Source organism: Gallinula chloropus, assembly GCF_964237585.1.
Source record: "Gallinula chloropus genome assembly, chromosome: 3".
Lineage (NCBI taxonomy): Eukaryota > Metazoa > Chordata > Aves > Gruiformes > Rallidae > Gallinula > Gallinula chloropus.
In genome coordinates, this window is record NC_140087.1 from 122,843,009 (window position 1) to 122,864,578 (window position 21,570).

Sequence of the window (21,570 nt, forward strand, 5' to 3'; positions counted from 1 at the left end):
ACACGCTCAGCACTGCAGGGAATGGTGTCTCTCAAAAGGACACCGAAGCGATTGCCCAAACTCCCACGGAGCGCAGGGCCAGTGGCGGGTCAGAGGGGCTGGTCAGGGGGGCTGGTTGGAGGGGCTGGTCAGAGGGGCTGGTCAGGGGGGCTGGTCAGAGGGGCTGGTCAGAGGGGTCCAGCACTGCCCAGCATGGCCCTGCCTCGAGGGCTGGGTGAGGGATCGGGTGCTCAGTAAGCCAAGGGCATCAGGCTACTGGAGCCTGCCCGGAGCAGAGTGACCGAGATGGGGAAGGGTCCCAAGGACAAGACTCAGGAGGAGCAGCGGGGGGGGTTAACTCACTGCTGAGGGGTGACCTCACTGCAGGCTCCAGCTTCCCCAAGGGCAGCAGAGGCAGCAGGTGCTGATCTCCCCAGTGACAGGACACAGACCCAGAGAGGGACCGGCCTGTTCGAGTGGGTCCAGAGGCCCCAAGAGCCACCAGCTCTCCCATGGAGACAGGCTGGAGGAGCTGGGGCTGCTCAGCCTGGAGAAGAGGTGGCTGCAGGAGACATTGCTGTGGCCCTTCAGAATTTAAAGGGGCTTTTCAGAGAGCCTGAGACTCTTTGATAGGGCCTGTAATGACAGGCAACAGCGGCTTTAAACTGGGAGAGGTGGGTTCAGACTGGAGGGTTCAGAGGGTTTTTATGATGGGGGTGGTGAGACCCTGGAGCAGGTTTCCCAGAGAAGCTGTGGATGCTGCATCATTTTCTGTCCTAGGGAACCTGCTCTGGCAGGGGGTTGGACTCGGTGATCTCTGGAGGTCCCTTCCAACCCCTACAGTCCCGTGATTCTGTGATTGAAAGTGTTCAAGGTCAATCTGAACAACACGTTCAAGTGAAGGATGCCCCTGCCTGTGGCAAGGGGGGTGGACTAGGTTGTCCTTAAAGGTCCTGTCCAACCCAAATGAGTTTGACCTGGGTTTGCAGTTCGGCTAACCAAAGCCTCATGGGTGCCTGAACAATAAATCTCAGCATGCAGCTGCAGCACAGTTAGCTGGCTTGATGTTATTCACAGCCCACGTACACAGGATACACATGGTGGGGTGAATTCCTCAGTCAGAACACCTTCCTTGAGGTGAAATCTACCTCTGCTCTCAGAGCATAGGCAGGGCTGTGGTCACACAGGGTGGGCACCCTCAGACACCCACAGCAGGTGCCCCTGAACACCCCACGCTCCTCCCAGGCCGTGCAGCAGCGTCACCACCTCTTGCCAGCCCGAGCCAAGCCAGCCACCCACCGGCTGAAGCACTTGAGGAGGATGAATGAAGTGCTGGGGGAGGACTCTTTCCATGTGCCACGTTACATCAGGGGATGTGCTGCCTGTGTAACTCCACAACATCAGGTGGTCACCGAGTATCCCCGTCTAGAGAGCAGGTCTGGTGACGTCAGCAGCAGCAAACAGGAGTCCACTGACATCCACTATGGAAAACCTCCTTTAATTCCCGGGTTTATCTGGGGATTCTCTGTCTGTTGGGCAGGGAGGGGGTAAACACGGGTGGCCCAAGTACAGCTGGCAGAGGGGAGTACGGAGGGAGGCGAAAGGGTGTGGGGACAGCACGGGGCATGCAGGATGGTGAGGAGGGCGGCTGGGCAGGGCGCTGGGAACACTCACACCACACACACCAGAAGCCACATTCTTGCACTGGTGACTTTGTCATCTTCTGGCCTCGCCCCTCTCACCACAACCCCGACTCACCCTGCACAGCAGCCCGTGTGGTCACACCTCCAGCGCAGCCCCGCAGCCACAGCCCTACCGCCTGTCATCCCCACGAGGGACAGGGAGGCTCAGCCGGCGTCTCGCTGCTGAGTGGGAGAGCAGCTCCCCAGAACCCCCTGTGGTGTCTCAGCATTGGGGACACCCAGACTCCTCCAGTGCCAGAATCCCACCCGCTCCCCGGGCGCTGCCCGGCTTCCCTGTGGGTCTCACCACCAGCGTGGAGCCGGCTGCCTGTTTTCCTACTCACAGAACTGCAGGGAAAAGGTCACATTTTGCAGCTTCTTGGTACAGGGGGTCTTTGGACAACAGAAAACACTCTCTGAAACACTGTGCTGCTGCTTCCCCACTGGCTTCTGTGACAGCCGCAGCGTTTATGGGGCACAGGAGCATCTTCCCTACCAACCAGAGCTCATGACAACAGGTGACTGAAACCAAGGAACCCTCTTCTTTAGAGCCTTTCCACCCGGGAAAGCCACCGCCTGCCTCACACAGAGGAAGCAGCACTGGAAAGAAACGGGTGACCCAAGACAAGTGCAGCACAGGGAAAAAGGGCGCTGTGGGAGCACGGGCAAGACATGGAACAGGCTGGCAAGGCAGCTCGATGGGACCCGGGCACCACCCTTAGCAAGACTGCTGCTGCGAAGAGAGCGCCTGTTGCCCTGGTGAGTCTGCAACGAGCCGTCTCCAGAGGGCCCACAACAGCCACCCTAACGCTCACTGCGGGTCTCTGGACAGCCAGTGGATCCCCAAAATGCTGGAGTGTTCACTCCTCACTGGACTGGCAGACGCTCTACGTGCCTGGTGCTACAGAAGACTCATGCTGGGGGAATTCTGGGCTCCTATTGAGGGTAAGAGCGATGTTCCATCCCCTCCAGGCAGAGCAGAGCTCGTGTGCTGAGCCTGAACCTCAGCGCAGGGAGTGGAGACAGCGCCTGGTGCCACAGCCAGGACCACAGGCTGGGAAGGTCCCTGCTCTTCCACAGCAGCCTTGCTGAGGGCAGACAGCCAGTCCCAGGGTGAGCCAACGGCTCCGCGCGCTGCTCCGCTTGTGTGCACACTGTGCAGGGAAGATCCCCCCCAGAGACCCAAGTGCTGTGCCAGCCCGTCCCCAACAGGCAGAACTGCTAAAGAAGAGCCCTGACTTCACCCACCCGAGGCAGACGACAGAAAACAGGCAGCTGCTGCGCTGCAAACCACTGAACAAGCAACTGATGTGACCCAAACTGAGTCTGAACCCAGAGCAGGAACCGCCCCGGGCACACTGGCAGGGGCAGGGCCCGAGGGACCCGCGCCAGGAGAGGCGGCCTCTGCGCCAGGGCTCAGTTTGGAGTCTCCCAAAACTGCCCAGAGGCAACAGTTTCAAAGCCAAGGTCACCAAGTGGAACGGAGCCACAGCTCCAGAGATGTTCGGCTGCTCGGACTGGTGCTGCAGGGTGTGAGCCGGAGGGGAGAGGGGCTCTGGGGTTACTCCCTCTCTCCTCCCAGGCGTTTACTTCCAGCCCCACGGTTGGTTTTGGGAAGTCCCTCCCTCCGTGCAAGGTGGGGCTCCCCCTCCTCACTGCTCCCGCTCTCCTTGTCCACCCGCCGTGGGCGGCCTCTCTTACTCCTCCCCAGTTTTTCAGCCCCAGGGAGCTTCTTGGACGTCAGGGTCCCGGTTCTCTTCTTCTTGCCCCGGGTCAAAGGGCGCTTCTTCCTCTGCTTCCTCTGCTCATCTCTCTGGCGCAGCTTCACCAGCTTCTCAAAGCTTTTGGTGGTAGTTGTGTTCACATCAAACCAGTCCTGGAGGGTTCAGAAGGCAGCAGGTTGGTACAGATGGTAGAAGTGCCATACAAAGCCTACTGGGGCTTATCCTGAGCCTGCCCTGTGGGGCAAGGGTTCCCCCAGATGTGAGAGCTGGGAAGGCAGCTGCCTAACGAAGCTCTGTTCTTCAGTGTCAGCCTGTCTCTGAGGGCTCAGATTTGATTTGGCAGTTGCCCAGCTGAGGGCAGGGGCAATGCTGGAGCTGAGCTCCACGTGCTCCCCAGAGCAGCCCGTAAGCCCAGCTACATTTCAGCCAACCAAAGGCCACTCACTCAGGTCTAGGGCCCCGTTCCCAACAGAGAGGAAAAGCCCAAACAGGGCAGGCAAACCCCACTCCCTCCCCAAGGCACCCTCCCCACGGACAGCCGGAGGTGTGAGGACATGCGTGCCTTACCTCAGCGTGCACAGAGTTGATGTGATACTTGACCCCACTCTCTGAAATGAACTCCTTCTCACACAGGAGACACTTGTATTTACCGGCCACAAAGTCTCCCTGGCACCAAAACAAAACAGAACGACCCAAACCCATCACCAGATGCTGCCAAGGCTGGTGCCCCACACGCTGCATCGGGACCTCGCTCGGGCAGAGCCCAGCAGTACAGAGCAGGAACCCTGGCTCGTCCCAGGCAGCACGTTAACTACAGGAGCACCTGTATTTACCAGTGTAACTACTGACACGTCATGTCACACAGCGTGGGGCTGCTCTGAGAGAGGTTCCAAAGTCTCCAGCACTGCGCCTGGAGCTGTGGATCTACGGGCAGGACTGTGGCTGCTCCCAGTGCAGGGCAGGGAGGTGCTTCCTCCTGGCCTCCAGCAACCTTCTCAACATCAACCCCATCAGCTCAGGAGGAAGCACCCAGATTGTGGGGAGCTCGAGTCGAGCTGTGTGACAGCAGCTCCAGTAAGGAGGTATGTGAGGGACTGGGACAGCTGGGCTGCTGGGATAAAGGACACTGAGCACAGGAAATACCAACCAGGGTGCACGTGCCGAGGTGGGATTTGAGCCCGGAGACGCTGCCGTACACCGACTCACAGCCCTGCAACAGCAAGAGAACCTGTGTCAGCAAAACCAGTAAAAATCCCACACTAAGGAGTCTGACTCCCTGGAAGACAGTTCCAGAAGGGATAGCAGAGGTAAAGGGAGGGAGGCACCGAGTCCTGCAAAGCCAGCAGAGAGCAGTAAAAGCGACTCAGCTTTCAGTGAGCAGAGTGTTTCCAGTGCCTGAGCTCGCTCAGACCTAAGGCCACCTCTGCCCTCTGTCACCAGCCCAGATGAAACAGCAGTTTGCATTTTGCTGAGGTGCAGCCCAGTCCCATCTCAAACTAAGCACAGGGAGAGGGTCACTTCCAGCTCTCCTGACCAGCCTGGGACACAGAGCAGCGCTGCATCCGACACCAGCAGGCACAGCTCAGCCTCTGGAGCGCCAGGCATCGGTCTCGGGACACAGGATCGCCCTCAGCCAACAGCCCCGACCCTGGAACGGGAGGGAGGAGCAGGACTCACCCCTGGGCTACTGGCTGCATCGTGCTGCAAGCCTTACACCTGGAAATGACACAAGCCTGGGCACTGGGGGGTTGTGCAGGAGGTGGGGTGGGGCAGGGGAAGGTGCTCTCCCCACCCAAACCCAAAAGGAAGCCAGCGCTGGCCCCTGTACCCGCCAGTGTGTGTCACACCAACTGCAGGTCCCACCAGCGGGGCTTCTGACAGGACCTGACAGGCGACTGCTGCACGGGACTGCACAGAGCTACACCCACCAGAGGGTCCCCTAGACCAGGGGGACAGCACCACAGGCCCCTGCTGCAGCCCATTTCCAGCTCTCCCAAGAAGCACCGTGCAGACAAAGTCCCTCAGCTCCTCCGTTCCCATCTCTACCCCCCTCCCATGACCGGGTTCCGCACGTGGCTTGGCGGGCAGCGTCCCCTGCTCAGACCTCCTCAGGCACCTGGCACCACGGCACCAGCTCTGGAGTGGACAAACATCCCCAGAAGGATGGTCCCTCGGTCCAAACAGGCCCCTGGCCACACCAACCAGCCACAGGGAGACGGCGCAGGACCCGTCTCCTGCCAAGAGACAGGCTGCAGGTTCAAGGTCGTGGGGAGCTGTGGCTGGTCCAGCCCGCAGCCCCACGCAGCGTTACCTGATTCGGGCAGTGGACTCTGCGGTACATCTTTATCTCTGTTTTCCACTTGCACAGCACATCTTGACTAAATGTTGGCAGTCCAGGACGAGTGTATTTCAGCTGAGACAGAGAGATGGAATGGAAAGCTGGAAGCACTGCTGGCTACACATAGTGCCAAATACATCCCCTCCTCTCACAGGTCGTGACACAGAGTCCTTTCTTCTCCTGCTCTAACAGCCAAACTCTCAATAACCAATCTTTTCCTGTCTCACTGACTCCAAAAACACAACTGGATGTGGACACAGCCCCCCCCCCCCACCCAATACCAGAATCCAAAACTTCCCATAACTGTGACTACGATTCCCCCATCAAACCATGAATCACCCATTCCCCTTGGCTTTCCCATACAGCTAAAGTCTGAAGCCTGAAAACCTATGAAATATCCCTGGGTGTCAGCAGGGACCTGCAGCCTTTGGCTTGTGCACAGCAGCTGCCTGTAACAGTCCAGTGAAGGGCTACAGAGATGCTGAAGGGCTGGAGCATCTCCCCTGGGAGGAAAGGCTGAGGGAGCTGGGGCTGTTCAGCCTGCAGAGAAGAGCCTGAGAGGGGATCTGATCAATGGGGATCAAGAGCTGAAGGGTGGGACCCAGGGGCCATGGGCAGCCTCTGCTCAGTGTCTGTGGGGACAGGACAAGGGGCGATGGGCTCAAGCTGGAGCCCAGGGAGTTTCCCCCAGTGTGGGGAAGAACTTCTTCCCAGTGAGGGTGAGGGAGCCCTGGGACAGGCTGCCCAGGGGGTGTGGAGACTCCTTCTCTGGAGAGATTCCAGCCCCTGTCCTGGGGACCCTGCTTGGGCAGGGGGTGGGACCCCAGGGGCTCTGGGGGGCCCTGCCAAGCCCTGGGATCCTGTGATTCTGTACCTGCCTTTGCACCCGCTGACAGCCAGTGCAGCCTGCCCAGAGGAAACACTCCACACTACAGCCACTCCTGCTGCAGCAACACCACTACCACAGCGACCAGCAACAGCAACAGCTGATCCCTCCCTCCCCAAAGCCTTTTCTCCTTCAGTACTGTGTTCCATGGGCCCCTGAACATGAGGAACACCAGGCCACACCTCGAGTGCTGGGTCCAGTTCTGGGCTCCTCAGCACCAGAAGGACAGGGAGGTCCTGGAGCGAGTGCAGAGAAGGGCAACCAGGCTGGGGAAGGGGCTGGAGGGCAAATCCTCTGAGGAGCAGCTGAGGGAGCTGGGGGTGCTGAGCCTGGAGAAGAGGAGGCTGAGGGGAGCCCTTCTCCCCACCTCCCCTGCCCTGCCAGGAGGGTGCAGAGAGGTGGGCGATGGTCTCTGCAGCCAGGGGACAGGAGATGGGACAAGGGGCAATGGGCTCAAGCTGCCCCAGGGCAGGGTCAGCTCAGCTGGGAGGGCAAAGTTCTTCCCTGGCAGAGTTGTGGGGCTGTGGCACAGGCTGCCCAGGGAGGGGCTGAGTCCCCAGCCCTGGGGGTGTTGAACAGGGGGGAGATGAGGTGCTCAGGGATCTGGTTTAGCTTGGGATGGGAATGGTTGGACTTGATGATCTTAAAGGTCTTTTCCAACCTGGTGACTCTGAGATGCCAGCACAGGATGTGAAGGGGACTCCAGCCCTGTGCAGCACTTTAGGGCCTCTCGTACCTTCCGGTCATCTGGAATCAAGTCCTGCAGGACTTTCCTCTTGGGCCACTCCTTGGTCAGCTCCTCCCCAGCCAGCTCATGGAGATAGTAGATCGCCACCTTTGCAGATCTCCTCTGAACTCTGCCCGTGCTGTTTGGATCCTGTTTTATTTCCTTCAGGCTCTCTTGTTTTCTCTCCTCATGGAGGAAAGTGACCTGCAGCAAAGGCCAAAAGCAGGTGAGGCTCCTTCACCAGCTCCCACTTCAGTCATGCTGAACTCTGCCAATGAACACCCTGACAACTCCCTCACAAGAGTGCCAGGGCAGCGATGGTCACAGCCCAGGCACAGGACAGACCTGGAGACCTACTCAGGGCCATCCCAGCAGTGAGGTTTGTGCAGCCACTGCTCCTGCCAGGGCACCCCAGCGTTCCCTGTAAAACCCTCCTGGGCACCAAGCACAGTCCTGCCCGTCCCGCTGCAACGCCGGAGCCAGGAACGGGTCGCACACAGGTTGGCACCACTGCCATGGGGAAAGGGCAGGCTGGGGAAAGGGGATGGTGGCCATGGTGATGTCCTCCTAAAAACTTCACCCAAGACACAGAACAGGAACAGCTGCTGCTAGAAGGAAAGTACACCAGCAGTGGCTCTTGCAGCTGGGAAGGGCAATGGGATCCTGGGCTCCATCAGCAGAGGGGTAGCAGCAGGGACAGGGAGGGGATTGTCCCTCTCTGCTCTGCCCTCCCCAGCTGGAGTCCTGTGTCCAGAGCTGGGGCCCAACACAAGGGAGATGTGGGGCTGGTGGAGAGGGGTCTGAGGAGCCCCAGGGATGCTCAGAGGGCTGGAGCAGCTCCCCATGGAGAGAGGCTGAGGGAGCTGGGCTGGGTCAGCCTGGAGAAGAGGAGGCTGTGGGGGGACCTCACTGCAGCCTCCCCGTCCCTGAAGGGACCCCAGGAACAGGAGGGGAATGGGCTTGTTAAAGGGCAGAGACTGGCAGGACAAGGGGCTGGAGTGAAGCTGGAGGAGGGAAGGGGGAGAGGAGAGACTGGGGGGAAGTTCTTTGCAGAGAGAGTGGTGAGGGGCTGGAAGGGGCTGCCCAGAGAGGGGGTGCGTGCCCCGTCCCTGGGGGTGTTCCAGGCCAGGTTGGCTGGGACCCTGGGCACCCTTGTGTAGCTCCAGGCCTGGAGGTTGGTGTCCCTGCCTGTGGCAGGGGGTTGGGGCTCTGGGACCCTTGGGGTCCCTCCCAGCCCATGCTATTCCATGATTCTATGATACCAAGGGCAGCATACTGCAGAGACACAGAAAAATGCAGGACAGGCTATCCCTAACCACACACCCAGAGAGCAGACAAGAGCCCAGGTGCGTGTGAATGGCTGAGGCAGCACCACCCCATCCTGGCACTCACCGGCCCGTGCTTGGACCGCAGGTGGTACACCAGCCCTGCCTTTGACCTGTACGCCTTCCCGCAGTGGTGACACTTCATCGCCATCTTCTCCAGCTCAGCAGCAGCCTTCCCACACTTCCTGACGTGGTACAGGTACCCCATGATGCTGGTGAAGCTGCCAGTGCAGCCCTGCCAAGGCAGGAGAAAAACACGTGGAAGCAAAACGCTCTCTGAGCGATCCCCCTGCCCAGAGCCCACAGCTTCCTGCCCAAAGCACTGTCCCTTTTCCCACTGGACCAGTAACCTTCAGCCAGACGCTGGGCTGTAACTGGGAGGAATGGTTTCTCAGGGTTCTTTGTGGGCAGTGGGGCACAGGGAGTTTCCATGCACGTAACCAAGCAGCGAGGTGGTAAGTGGGGATGGAGAAGCCAGAAAGGTTTCCAGACACAGCTGGAGGAGCTGGGCAGAGAGAGACAAAGGGTTTACTCCTGGCTCCCTGCTCAAGTTGCCCAGAATGCAGCAATAGGAGGGTGGTGGCAAATAAAACTTCCAACTGCTCCTCGTGTCAGGATTTAACCCCTTAAGCACCACACACTCTCACTGCTGGCTCAGTCTGCCCCCCGCCCACAGTGGGACTGGGGGGGACAATCAGGAGGGCAGAGGTGAGGAAGCTCATGGGTTGAGACAAGAGCAGTTTAATAACCAAGATAAATAAACCATAAATTGTAATGAAAAGGAGAAAAAAACCCCAAACAAACCACCCAAAGTTGTTGTGCATGAAAAGCACCAGCTGCCCAGTGCCCAGGCTGCTCCTGAGCAGCAGCAGTCCCCAGCCAGCTCCCCCCAGGTTTATACCCTGAGCAGGACATCATATGGTTTGGAATACCCCTTTGGCAGCTTGGGGCAGCTGTCCTGTCCCCTCCCAGCTTCTCTCATGCTTCCTGCCTTCCTGAAGGCAAGACAGCATGAGGAGCTGGACACTCCTGACTGCTGAGCCACAACTGAAACATCAGCAGGTTACCAAGGTGATCTGGATGCTGAATCCAAAGCAGAACTACACCAGCTGCCAGGGACAAACCCCACTGCACCCCAGGTGAGACCAGGGTACAGCTACTGCCTCATTCCACAGTGGGGGACAATAAAAATCCCAGCAGTTCCTGCAGATGCCACTTCCTAGAGTATGTCCCAGCCCTGAATACACTGAGCTGGGAAACAGGACGAGCCACACAGGCACCAGCCAGGGTTTCGTGTTCTCTGCTGTACCCCGACTGCAGCTGTGGCCAGTCTCAGTGTTTTCAAACAACACAAGCTCCAGTTAATGGAGCAGAAACCCATCTTCCCAGCTCACAGACACAACTAAAGACAGAGCAGAACTGCACCTCAGTAACACACCTCTTGTGTCCAGCATCCTCTCAATCCCCCCTGAAGACACCAACACATCAAACACTCAGAGCCCGAGCTGACCCTGCACAGGGGCTGAACCAGGTGCCCTCAGAAGGTCCCTCCCAGCCCTGTGCAGTTCTGGGACCAGTTTATAGTACACCACAAGGTGAAATGGTTATCCTCTGCCTCCTCCCTCCCTGACAGCTTCCACCAATGCCTTTCCAGCCATGCATTTGCTCTTTGTACACTGAGGGTGGGGGAGCACTGGCACAGGTCGCCTGGAAGCATTCAGGGGCAGGCTGGATGGGGCTCTGAGCGACCCGATCCTGTCCCTGCTCACTGCTGGGGGCACTGGACTGGATCACCTTTAGAGGTCCCTTCCAACCCGAATCTGTGATTCTGTGATGCTCTGTCTAAGAGGTGATGGTGTTTCTTAACCTCACAGTTACTGATTTCTTTGATTGTAACATCACCTTCAATTCTAGGAATTTCAAACTTTGGATATTTACCTTAATTGTACCTGTCTTGCCCTAGGTCAAAAGACATCAAGCACTTATGAATGTCTTTAACTTCCTTCATGTGGCCAATAACAATCCCTCTTTGAGAGGCTTTTCCAGAACCCTTATCTCCTGGTAGCAGAGGCTGTCACAAGAACAATGAATTTCACAGAATCCCAGTGAGACAGAGCAATGTTATCATCCCACTGCACAGCTGGGAGAAATGATGACAGAAAAGGTCAAGGCCAGGTTGGCTGGGGCCCTGGGCAACCTTGTGTAGCTCCAGGCCTGGAGGTTGGTGTCCCTGCCTGTGGCAGGGGGTTGGAGCTCTGGGACCCTTGGGGTCCCTCCCGACCCAGACCAGGCTGGGATTCTACGATGCCCTAAAAGCACAGTGAGGATTGTGAATGTGAGCACCACAGCAAACCCATCCAAACCTCCAGAGTGTTTTACCCCCACACACAGGCTGCTGCTGGACTGGGGACTCATGGAACTCAGCTTACCTCCCTCGTGCACCTCAGCTTCCCCATGCACTTCAGCACCTTCCGCAGGCGGTCTCGCTCAAGCTGCTCGTCCAGTTCTCCTCCCTCCTTCACCACTGGCTGAAGCCCAGCACAGAGAGGAAGGAAAAACAGGGTGCTCAGCATGCACAGTTCTTCTCACAGGGAGCTCATGCTGAGGGAAAGCTGCTAAAATAATCTCTGCAACTCAGGATTTCACAGGGATGCACCTAACGCAGCGATCGCTGTCTATACCCCTGAACAACTGAACAGTCCTTAGGAGGAGTAAACTGCCTGAAAACCACTCTGCAGATGAGATTTTTTAACATTTAGATAGCTGTCTACGACTCAGCCTTGTTAAGAAGTGGTGCCTGTAGCTGCTGGGAAGGACCAGGGTATGTATTCCCTCCCCTTCTGCCTGCAGAGAGTTGTCACCTCTGTCCTGCATCCTTAACGGTCACAGGTCCCTCCACTTCCACTCAGCCCAGTGAAAGCTGAGCAGACCTGTGACAGTTCCTCATCCACACCAAACTGCAGCTCAAGGTCTTCTCTGACCTCTCTCTGTGTTATTTCCTACACCACCTCATAAAAACACCACCCCTAGAGCGAGTGAGAAGTCAGAATGGAGTGACAGGCCCGTTCCTGGGGGTGAGATGATCCCTGTCTCGTGTCAGTGCAGCTGTGGGCTTGCAGCACTGGGAACTATGGAAGGAGGAACAGCAGTGGATTGTCTAAACTCTACCCAGACTCCTGAGTGAGGGGCCCTTCCCTAAAGTTCTGCCTCTTCCCAACCACACAATGACACATCCCCTTCTCCAAACAGCAAAGAGGAGAAACAGAGCCTGGGGTCAGGATCCTCCCAGTGAACAGAGACAAGAACTGCTGCTTCTGTGTTTGTCAGCTGGAATCTGGTCTGCTCTGGATGCAGGAGAACTCGTACTTCCTAGCAAAGGGCTGAACAACTGCAGTGTAATAAGCAATCTTTTTTTTCCCCTCCCCTTTCCTGACTGAGAATGCCTCTTATGCATGGCCCCTGAGCAGCCCAGGCAGAAATTAACCCCCTCTGCAGCATCCCTGCCGTTTCTGGTAACACTCTGGGGTGTTGAGATGTCAGATCAGGCAGGCTGACAGGCAGCCAAGCCTTACACAGCTGCAGCACTGGACACACGTTCGTGTAGGGAGGGAACAGGGTTGGTACCTGGTTGTTGTGGTCTGCCATGACGTGGTATTTCATCCCTCCTAGAGACTTCAGCTGCTTCCCACAGTGATGACACGTGAACATTTCCTAGAAGAAACCAGGCCAGGGTGCAGGTGGCTGTAAGGTAACCTCAGCAGCAGGAAACTCTTTTGGGGAAGGGAGAGTGAAAGCAGAATGGTTTGGGCCTGGAAACTGCTGGCAAAGGACAGAAGTTTTATGGAGCTGAAAATATAGGGGCACAATGCAACAGCCACACCTTGGTGCCCTGCAGCAACCCTCCAGCAAAGGGCTACGTGAGGAGCACGAAGTGCAGCCCCTTGCAGATGTGCAACGGGCTTAGAGCCACGAGGAGGAGATGAAACTGGTTTAAAGGCGACACAGAGCAGGGCACAGGCACTGAAGCTGAAGAGGAGCAAAGAACACGCTGCTCAGCCCTTGTGTTCTTACCTGCCTGCAGTTCACCATGTGCTTCTTCAGCCCTTCTACAGTCTTCCTCACCACAGCCCGGCACGTTGGGCAGGTGACTCGGCCTTTGTCCTGGATTTCCAGAGACCACTGCTCTTCCATGCTACCTGTCAGAACAGAGGGTGTGGGAGAGAGCTGCACACCCCACCCCTGCCCTTCCCCCCGACGGGCAGGATGCAGCCTGGCAGGGCACCAGCTGCAGACCCCTCCCTGGGGAGACCCTTCCACAACAACTCCATGGAGCCACAGGACGGGTTTGGTGGGGAAAGACCCTCAAGATCATCGGGTCCAACTGTCTCTCCAGCCCCACCAGACCCAACACCAGTCGCCAGGTACAACACCTGCTCCTCTTTCCAGCCCCTCCAGGGATGGTGACTCAGCCCCTCCCTGGGCAGCCTGGCCAGTCTCTGCCCCCTTTCAGAGCAGACATCGTTCCTAACATCCCACCTAACCTGCCCCCATGCAATTTCAGGCTGTTTGATCCAACTTGCCTTGCCAGGACTCTTCTTCCACTCGTTCAGTGGAGACTTTTTCCCAATTAGCTTTTATTACACAATCACTTTAGCATGCAGAGTCAATTCTGCTTTCAGCAAAAGCGTTTTCACAGTAAAAGTGGTGACAGTTGTGACTGGAGAGCTGCTGTTGAGTCCTGCTAACCACATCTCTGCAGCCCCACTCCTGGTAGCCAGCAGTTCCAGCATGGAAATGGAGCTGTGCTGCCAGGCCCAGGTGCTTGGCACCAGGGAGGGAGGCAGGCAGGCAGGGAGGGAGGCAAGGAGCTTTGCAGCCACGTGCCTGAACTGTCACTTTTGTCCTTCCCTGTGCTAACAGGGGATTGTTGTCCCTCCCCAGGTGCCTGGGGAGAACAACAACAGCAGGGCCAACAACAGAAGGAGCGTTGCTGTTTCTCAGGGTCAAACCCCAGAGTCACATTCATCTTCCAGTTGCTTTACCAACAGTTCTGAGCAGCTGCTGCCTCTCCTTACCTGTGCCATAGGGTTCTGGTTCCTTCTGGACACAGTGCCTCTTTGCTTTGGAGTTCTGCTGTGTTCCAGCTTGCTGCTTTCTTCCTGTTACAACACAAACAGGACAGACCAGAAGACTGTGGTGGTCTGACCCTGGCTGGAGGGCAGACACCCACCAAAGCTGCTCCATCACTGCCCTTCTCAGCTGGGCAGGGGGGGAAATAGACACTGAGAGGCTCAGGAGTGGAGATAAGGGCAGGGAGAGATCATTCTGGAATCAGCATCATGGGCAGGACAGACTCAGCACAGAATAAAGGACAGAAACTCTGCTGTTCATGTACTTGTGGAAGGCAGTGAGATGGGGTTCTGCATCTCTCCCCAGACTCAATCTCAGGTTGGCCTTGGCTTTCCTGAACTCATCCTGACAAGACTGGGCAGCAGATGTGTACTCTGTGCCACCTGCCCCTCCTCTCACCACCGTGGCCCCAGTTGCTGATGAACAGCCCTCTGAAGGCAGGGGAGACCTGTGATGTCCAGCACTCCCCCCTCTGTCTCTGTGGTGAAAGGGAATCGAAGCACTTGGGTTTGACTTGTCTTTAAAAGAACCCTATTGCTGTTACCATCTGCTCATTGATCTCCAGATGTTTGATTTGTCTGATTATTTAGTCCAGAATCTTTGGGGAAACTGAAAGGAAGCAGACTAGCCTGTTCTCCCCCTCATTCCTTCCCTCCCTCCCTTAAGAGAGACTGAAATTAGAACAATCACCTCCCTCTGTAAAACAAACTAGTGAACAGTGCCTGTAACAGAATAACCCAGAAACACAGAGCTGGAAGACAGCAGAGGATAGCAGAAGACCTGGTGGCTTGCAACTAGGACTTACATGCTATTTGCATTACCTGAAATCTTCTGCTTCTTCTTGGGAGAGTCTTCAAGGTCACCACCTTCCCTGTGCTCAGATTTCCTCTTGCCTTTTAATACTCCTCCTGCTGAGAAAGAACAGAAACACTTCAGTCTCATTTAGTCTGGATAGCAGCTTTTCATTTTCTGCTGCTTCAGCTTATCCTCATTTTCATCACTTAAATAGAAAGGCAGCTTTTGGAAGGCACCTGGACACCAGTGAGCTCGACACAGGCTTCTGACTCAGGGATGTTCAGGCACTCTACAGCCTGCAACCCTCTGACACAGAAGATACCACAGCCTGGGAAAATACTCCTGCTCAGGAGGAGCCAGGGTATGTCATAAAAACCTTATCTGCAACCACACAGAGAACAGCAGAGGACAACAACAGCAGGTGGGGAAACCCAAACAGTATCCCACCTCCCCCACTATTCCCAGGCCTCTGGAAGGCTTATTTCCATCAACACAGAGTGCAGCTGCACATCCACCCCCAGCACCCTCAGTCCTGCTCTGCAGGGCTGCTCTCAGCACAGCATCTCCCAGCCTGGGCTGCTGATGATGAGAAGGAGGATTACTCTGACCCAGGGGCAGGATCCTGCCCTTGTTCCTGTCAAACCTCCTGAGGTTCCCCTGGGACCTCCCCTGGTTCCCCTGGGACCTTCTCCAGGTCCCACTGGATGACATCCCATCCCTCCAGCACATCCTCTGGATGACATCCCATCCCTCCAGCACATCAGCTGCCCCACTCAGCTCAGTGTCACCCCCAAACTTGCTGAGGGTGCACTCAACCTCATCATCCATGTCACTGATGAGGATAATCAATAGTACCTGTCCCTGTACAGACCCCTGAGGGACACCACTCATCACAGATCCCCACAGATGCACATTAGGTACATGTGCCTGTACCTACAGGACTTTTGTGCCTGTACCTACAGGACTTTTGTGCCTGTACCTACAGGAATACTTGTTCAGTCTTGTTACCAGCTGGATCTGGCAGGACAAGGGGGCTGGAGTGAAGCTGAAGGAAGGCAGGTTTAAATTAGATCTTAGGGGGAAGTTCTTTGCAGAGAGAGTGGTGAGGGGCTGGAAGGGGCTGCCCAGAGAGGGCGTGGGTGCCCCGTCCCTGGGGGTGTTCAAGGCCAGGTTGGCTGGGGCCCTGGGCAGCCTTGTGTAGCTCCAGGCCTGGAGGTTGGTGTCCCTGCCTGTGGCAGGGGGTTGGAGCTCTGGGACCCTTGGGGTCCCTTCCAGCCCAGCCCAGTCTGGGATTCTGTGATCTGGAGCTGTGGAGCTGCAGCAACCTCACTTCTATCAAGACACCAGATGTGTCCCTCCCCACAAGAGGGTGGAATACAGATCCTGATTCAGAGACACAAAAGTGCATTAAGAGCAGCAGTTTTTGCTCTCCACCACGAGTTGTTTGGGAAACAGCTCCTAGGCCAGGAAACCTGCAAACCCCTACAGCAACAAAAGCCCCAAACCACTCCAAATCAGAAAATCTTGGGCGCTCTCTTCTAGAGCTAAAACTGAGCTCAGTCACGGAATCGTTACCTGTGAGAGCCAAGCCCCTCGACAGGGGCTGTGGAACACCAGAGAATTTCACCAGTGCTTCTGCAGCAGGGGAAGTTTATTTAACCTGATATATGAACAGCAGTACCAGGCTGAGAGTTCACAGAATCACAGACTCACAGGGGTGGGAAGGGCCCCCCAGAGCCCATGGGGTCCCACCCCCTGCCCAAGCAGGGTCCCTGGGACAGGGCACACAGGGGGGTGTCCAGACAGGGCTGGAATCTCCCTGTCCCAGTAGCTGGCCTGCAGCACGTCCTTCAGAAGTCATCTCACCTCTCACAAAAGAGCCAGAGAGAAAACCAGCTTTGCATCGAGTACCTTTTCTCCCTGGAAGTTTGTTAAGGCTGCTCTTGATCCCTCTCATCTCCAGCCAGTAGTCAGGCCTGCGAATGGTCCTCTTGCTCCTGGGCTCTGCACTGCTGCTCACCTGGCCTTTCGGGGAGGCAGAGGAGATGCTGTTCACATCGTGGCTACTGCTCAGTCCTAGGACAGCAGTTTCCACCTCCTCAAGCTGCTTAGACCTGCAGAACACCAAGGTGAAATCCTAGGTGTACGTATGCACACACCCAAACACGGCCACAGCCACCCTGCCGTCTTCCCAAGTACCCCAAAGTGTCACCTCACCCTAGTGACCCCACTGGGTTTGTGAGCTGAAAAATGCCAGCCAGGCACAATGATCCCAATGTCATTTGTCAAAGAATGACTCTGACAGCCACTGGAGGATGATCCATCCTACCTGCAGCCTTCACCTCCTGCAGCAGGGGCGAGTTCATCTCAATTTCCAAACACACGTTTCCCCTTAAGCGACCCACGTGGGACACAAGAATTCTCCTGCAGCTCATCATTACAGGAGGGACCTTTTGCACCCCACAAAGGGCAAGGCCTCCTTCAGTATGCAGCCCCTGAGCCAGAGCTGACACGACACAATTAAGACTTCATTTTAACCAGCCATGAAGCCAGACCTGTGGTGCAGCCTGCAGGTCACGCTACCTTCAGACTCATTTAGACTCCCCAGCAGCACTGATCCTTCTCCCTAGAGATCAGAGGGAACTTTGCTTCGGGTTCTCAAACACTCCCCATGTCCCTGAGATCCCTGGGCATTCACACTACTGCAGGTGGCTGCAGAAGGGGTGGGTGGGAGATAGAAGGACCTGCTCTCTGGGCAAACACCATTAGCATGGGAGAACAGAAACCAGACCCACTTCCCAACACACCCCACTGCCACGATTCGAACTGAAATCCAGCCACCCCAGCGATGCTCTCCCACAGCCTGAGCTGGGAAGCTCTCACACCTCCACACATGGATCCAGGAGTCAGTAAGTGGGGGACGCTGGTGGAACCAGGTGGGATCAGTGCAAACAGTGTTTAAGGGACAATGCAGGAGGTAGCAAATTAAAGCTGTTCAGTTGCAATCACACTCAAAACACATAGATTTTGGAACACCATTTGGTCTTGAACATGAAGTATTTTTCCTCCCAGTGTTAAAATCCTTTTAAAAACAATATATGGAAGCTGACATCCCTTCAAGTGTCAGAAAAGCACTTTTCCTACAAACTAATGAGCAGAATCAGTTGAGGCTGTCATCACAGAAACCAAATCTGTTGCAGCTCTTCAAATTCAGGGTATTATGTGAAGACCAGGCATGGCTTTCCAGGGGGAACCTCTCCACTTTTCTCCCCCTCTGTTGAACTAGTCAAAGAACCACTCACATACTTTTTGCTCCCCAGAGCTCTCTTGACCTTCTGCTGCCTGTGCTGTCCAGACCTGTTGTCCTAGCAAAGCAGAACATTTCACATTAGCACATCCACAGAGTCCCCCTCCTCTCCCCATGTCCCAGCTGAACACAATCCCCTGCACTCCCAGATCCCACACACCTTCCTGTGAGAAGGAAACCAGCTTCCTGCACCCAGGAACCTTCCCAACTCCAGCTGCAGTAGAACTGGAAGCAAAACAGGGGTGAGCCCCTCTACACGCCCCATGTGCCAGGCACTCGCTGCCCCTGCACCAGGCACCACAGAGAGCTCTGTCTCCATCCATCCAGGGGCACCTGCCTCCTGCCTCGGCTTTGCCACGGACGAGCAAATGGTTTGGACCCTTAATTAATTAAGCAATCCTTGCATCCACCATACCAAGAACGTTGCCTCCAGGCTCTTTTACACCTTTTTTTATCCCAGTTGCTTTGTGAGACTCCTTCAGCTGCCCAGACAGTCGCCCCAGCCACACCACAGAGCAAAGACCCTTCATCACACGCTGCTCGTGGCTTCTCGCGCTCCTGCTCAGCCCTGAGCTCAGCGCCACCGCCGACCTTCCCAAGAGAGCGTAAAGAACTCACCAGCTGTACACTGTTCACAGCACGTGGGGAATCATTCATCACCCAAATGAGAGGGTTAAATCCCTGCCTAAGGCCCTGCTGTGACACACCAAGGCTTTACTAGGAGTCCTCCTGTCTCTGCGCCTTCGGGAAAGCCTCCCCAAGATGAAGACACCTGACTGGGAAGCACTCCTGAGTATTTGACGTGTGCATCACCAGCCTGTTGCAAACCTTAACAGTGATTATCACTTGCTCCTGCAGTAGGTATCGCTGCCAGGTGTGCTAGAAGAAGGAGGGTAACACCTGTCTCTCAGGTAAGGGTTCACCTAGGAACTGGGGGACACGGGGCTCTGCTGAGGTAGCAGCTGATGCTTCCACCCATCCACTGGCCAATGGAAACATGAAGTGGTCAGACTGTGACACAGGAATGTAGGCACTGTCCAGCTCAGAGCTCCGACTCACAGGGGCGTCAAGGCAGCTCAGCCCTGGGTGGCCCCATCTCCTGGGACCCCTTCAGTAGCTACAATGCTCAGAGTCCTTGTAAGACGCTGTTCAGCTGCCTAAGAGCCAGGCCAGAGGGTTTCCATTGGGCTCCAGCGGGCCCAGAGGATACGACGACACGCAGAAGACAGGGCATACAGCAGGGAACCCCACCTGTGAGTACAGGTAAGGGGAACACTGCTCCAGGTGGCATCTTCCACTCAGACAGCCTCCTGCCTGCTGCAGAGCCGGGAATCCGGGGCTGAAGGATGGCTGTGACTGCACATGGACAAAAGAAGCCCGAAGTTCAACTAGGGACAGCGTGAGGAAGACTCTGGATGAAGAGACCCTAACCCTACCTGTAGCGCACACGCTTGGACTATGCAAGTGAATCCCCAGGCTGCCCTTGCCAGGAAACCTGAGGAGTGCCTAGGGTGTTCTGGCACCAGGACTGACGTGTCCTGCTGACCTGTTGGAGCACCCACAGGAGGATCCCCAGTGCTGTATAAAGAATGTCTGCTCAGCACCCAACAAGATGTTACTGGGCTGCCTTGGAACCCTGTCCCAACTGCAGGTTCACAAATACTGACTCCATGACATTCTTCACTGGGAGTCCCAAGACAAAAGCCCTGGTAACACAGACTAGAGCACAAAAAATCCTTGCCTGGCATGTGAAATACCAAAACAGAAAGAGAGATCATATTTTGCCATGTACAGGAACCGGGGAAAAAAGAATAGGGATAAATTACCCATCCTACAGCACCAGAAATAAACGCTGTGAGTTACCTGCAGGAAACAGCAGAGAGGGATACAACAGAATCTGAAGAAGCCATCAAAACGTGATGATGGCTTGTCAGGAGGTGCTGAGGAACTCTGGATGCTGCATCAAAACCAGGGAGTAGGCAGCTTCAAGGCAAGTGAAACTCCTCACTGAAAGAGCGTGCTGAAGAGCACCTGACTTCAACCTGTCCTCCTGCTCTCGGCTTTTAATCTGTGCCCAGGAACACGTGTCCACCACTCTTCCCAGGCCCACAGGCAGCGAAGCCACCCGAAGCACCAGGCAGGAGACCCAGCAGCGGGCCCTGGCCTCACCCAGCTGAGCTCTGCGGAGCGTCAGCCCCCTCGGGCCTCCAGCCCCAGGCTCTCCTCTCTCCGAAGGGCTGGGGAAGCAGCAGGAGAAACCCACCACCGCCTGATCAGTGACGGCACAGGCAGATTTTGCCTTCACTGGAAGAAAAGTCATCTTGATGTGTGTCTGTGCGTCACTCGGACACGGTTCACACACACCTGACAGTGCCCACAGCAGGGCTCTGAAACCCCCAGGTCAGAAGCCTGGGGAAGCCCCACAGAGCAGAGGCTGAGATGAACAGGCCAGGGAAGTTACAGGGGTACAGCTGAGCACAGGGGCACAGCCCGCTGTAATCAGCTGCCCGTGTCTACCCTCAGAAGAACCCAGATGACATAGTTTAAGATTATATTTCTAAAGAACTAAAAAATAACGTTTTCCATGAAGGCAAACGTGAGGATGAAGAATTCCATCACAGGTAAGGCTCTGCAGAGAGGTAACTGACGATGTCGTGTGTCTGGATGGTGCTCGGAGTGCTGGGACAGGCTGCCCAGAGAGGCTGCGGAGTCTCCATCTCCAGAGACATTCCAGCCCCGTCAGCCTGGATGCCTTCCTGCTATGGCAAGGGGACTGGACTAGGTGATCTCTCAAGGTCCCTTCCGACTCCCGATGCTCTGGGATCCTGAGCTGTGCCCGGCACTCCTTCCTGAGAAGCCGGAGGCAGCGGTGCCGATGGAAACACGTGGAGAACCCGGGGTTTAGGTCCCCAGGGGTTTTATTTGCACGGTGAGCTTCCCAGACAGAAGGGAAGGGCCTGAGGCAGGCGGGGACGCCCAAGGGCTGGAGACAGGGCAACAGGCGGCCGGAAAGAGGGACACAGGGGCCTGGAGAAGCTTCGGGGGCCGATTCCACCTCCCTGCGCGGGCTGCGGCCGCCCGGCCCTCCCGGCCCCGAAGGCTGAGGGGCGGCGGCTGGGGCCGGGCAGCGCGTTCAGGCAGCGCCCGGAGCGCGGGGGCTGTGGCCGGCTGCCCCCGGGAAGGGCCCGGCGGCCCAGCAGCTCCCGCCCCGCGCCCCCCGTGCTGGAGGGGCTGCGCGCGGCCCGGCGCTCGGCGGAGAGCGGCCCCAGCCCGCCCGCCGCAGGGCCCAGCCGGCGAGCGGCCCGCAGAGCGGCGCCGGGCCCGGCCGGCTCGGCTCCCCTCCCCTCCCCTCGGCCTCCCCTCTCTCCCCCCCCCGGGCCCGCCTCCCCTCCGCTCCCCTCCCGGGCCCGGCCAGACGCTGGCGGCCAGGCGGGAGCAGGAGCCGCCACCGCGGCCGCGCCGGTGCCGCCGGGCGGGACCCCCCGGGCAGCGGCCGGGGAGGAGGGGAGGGGGCGGAGGGTCGCACACTCACCGGGCCGCTGCCGCCGCCGCCCCGCATGCTGCCGCCCCGGCTGCCGCTCGCGGTGGGGTGCGGGGGGTCCCCGGGCCGCCGCCAGCCGCGCCCAGCCCCGGGTCCCGCCCGCGCGCCACCGGCACCGGGAGGGCGGCGGCCGCCT

The 21,570-nt window shown here is 57.1% G+C and overlaps 1 protein-coding gene across 1 annotated transcript; it reads right to left on the bottom strand.

Annotated features, from left to right (window-relative positions):
* Positions 1 to 1,383: 1,383 nt before the first annotated feature.
* ZNF512 (zinc finger protein 512) lies at positions 1,384 to 21,570 on the bottom strand (the record flags this gene model as incomplete). Its single annotated transcript, XM_084261203.1, has 14 exons — positions 1,384 to 3,537; positions 3,953 to 4,051; positions 4,533 to 4,595; positions 5,697 to 5,798; positions 7,346 to 7,540; positions 8,729 to 8,896; positions 11,091 to 11,189; positions 12,286 to 12,372; positions 12,733 to 12,857; positions 13,737 to 13,820; positions 14,613 to 14,702; positions 16,498 to 16,611; positions 17,889 to 17,951; positions 21,426 to 21,570. Coding segments are annotated over 14 exons (1,749 nt in total), but the record flags the coding sequence as incomplete, so codon positions are not given.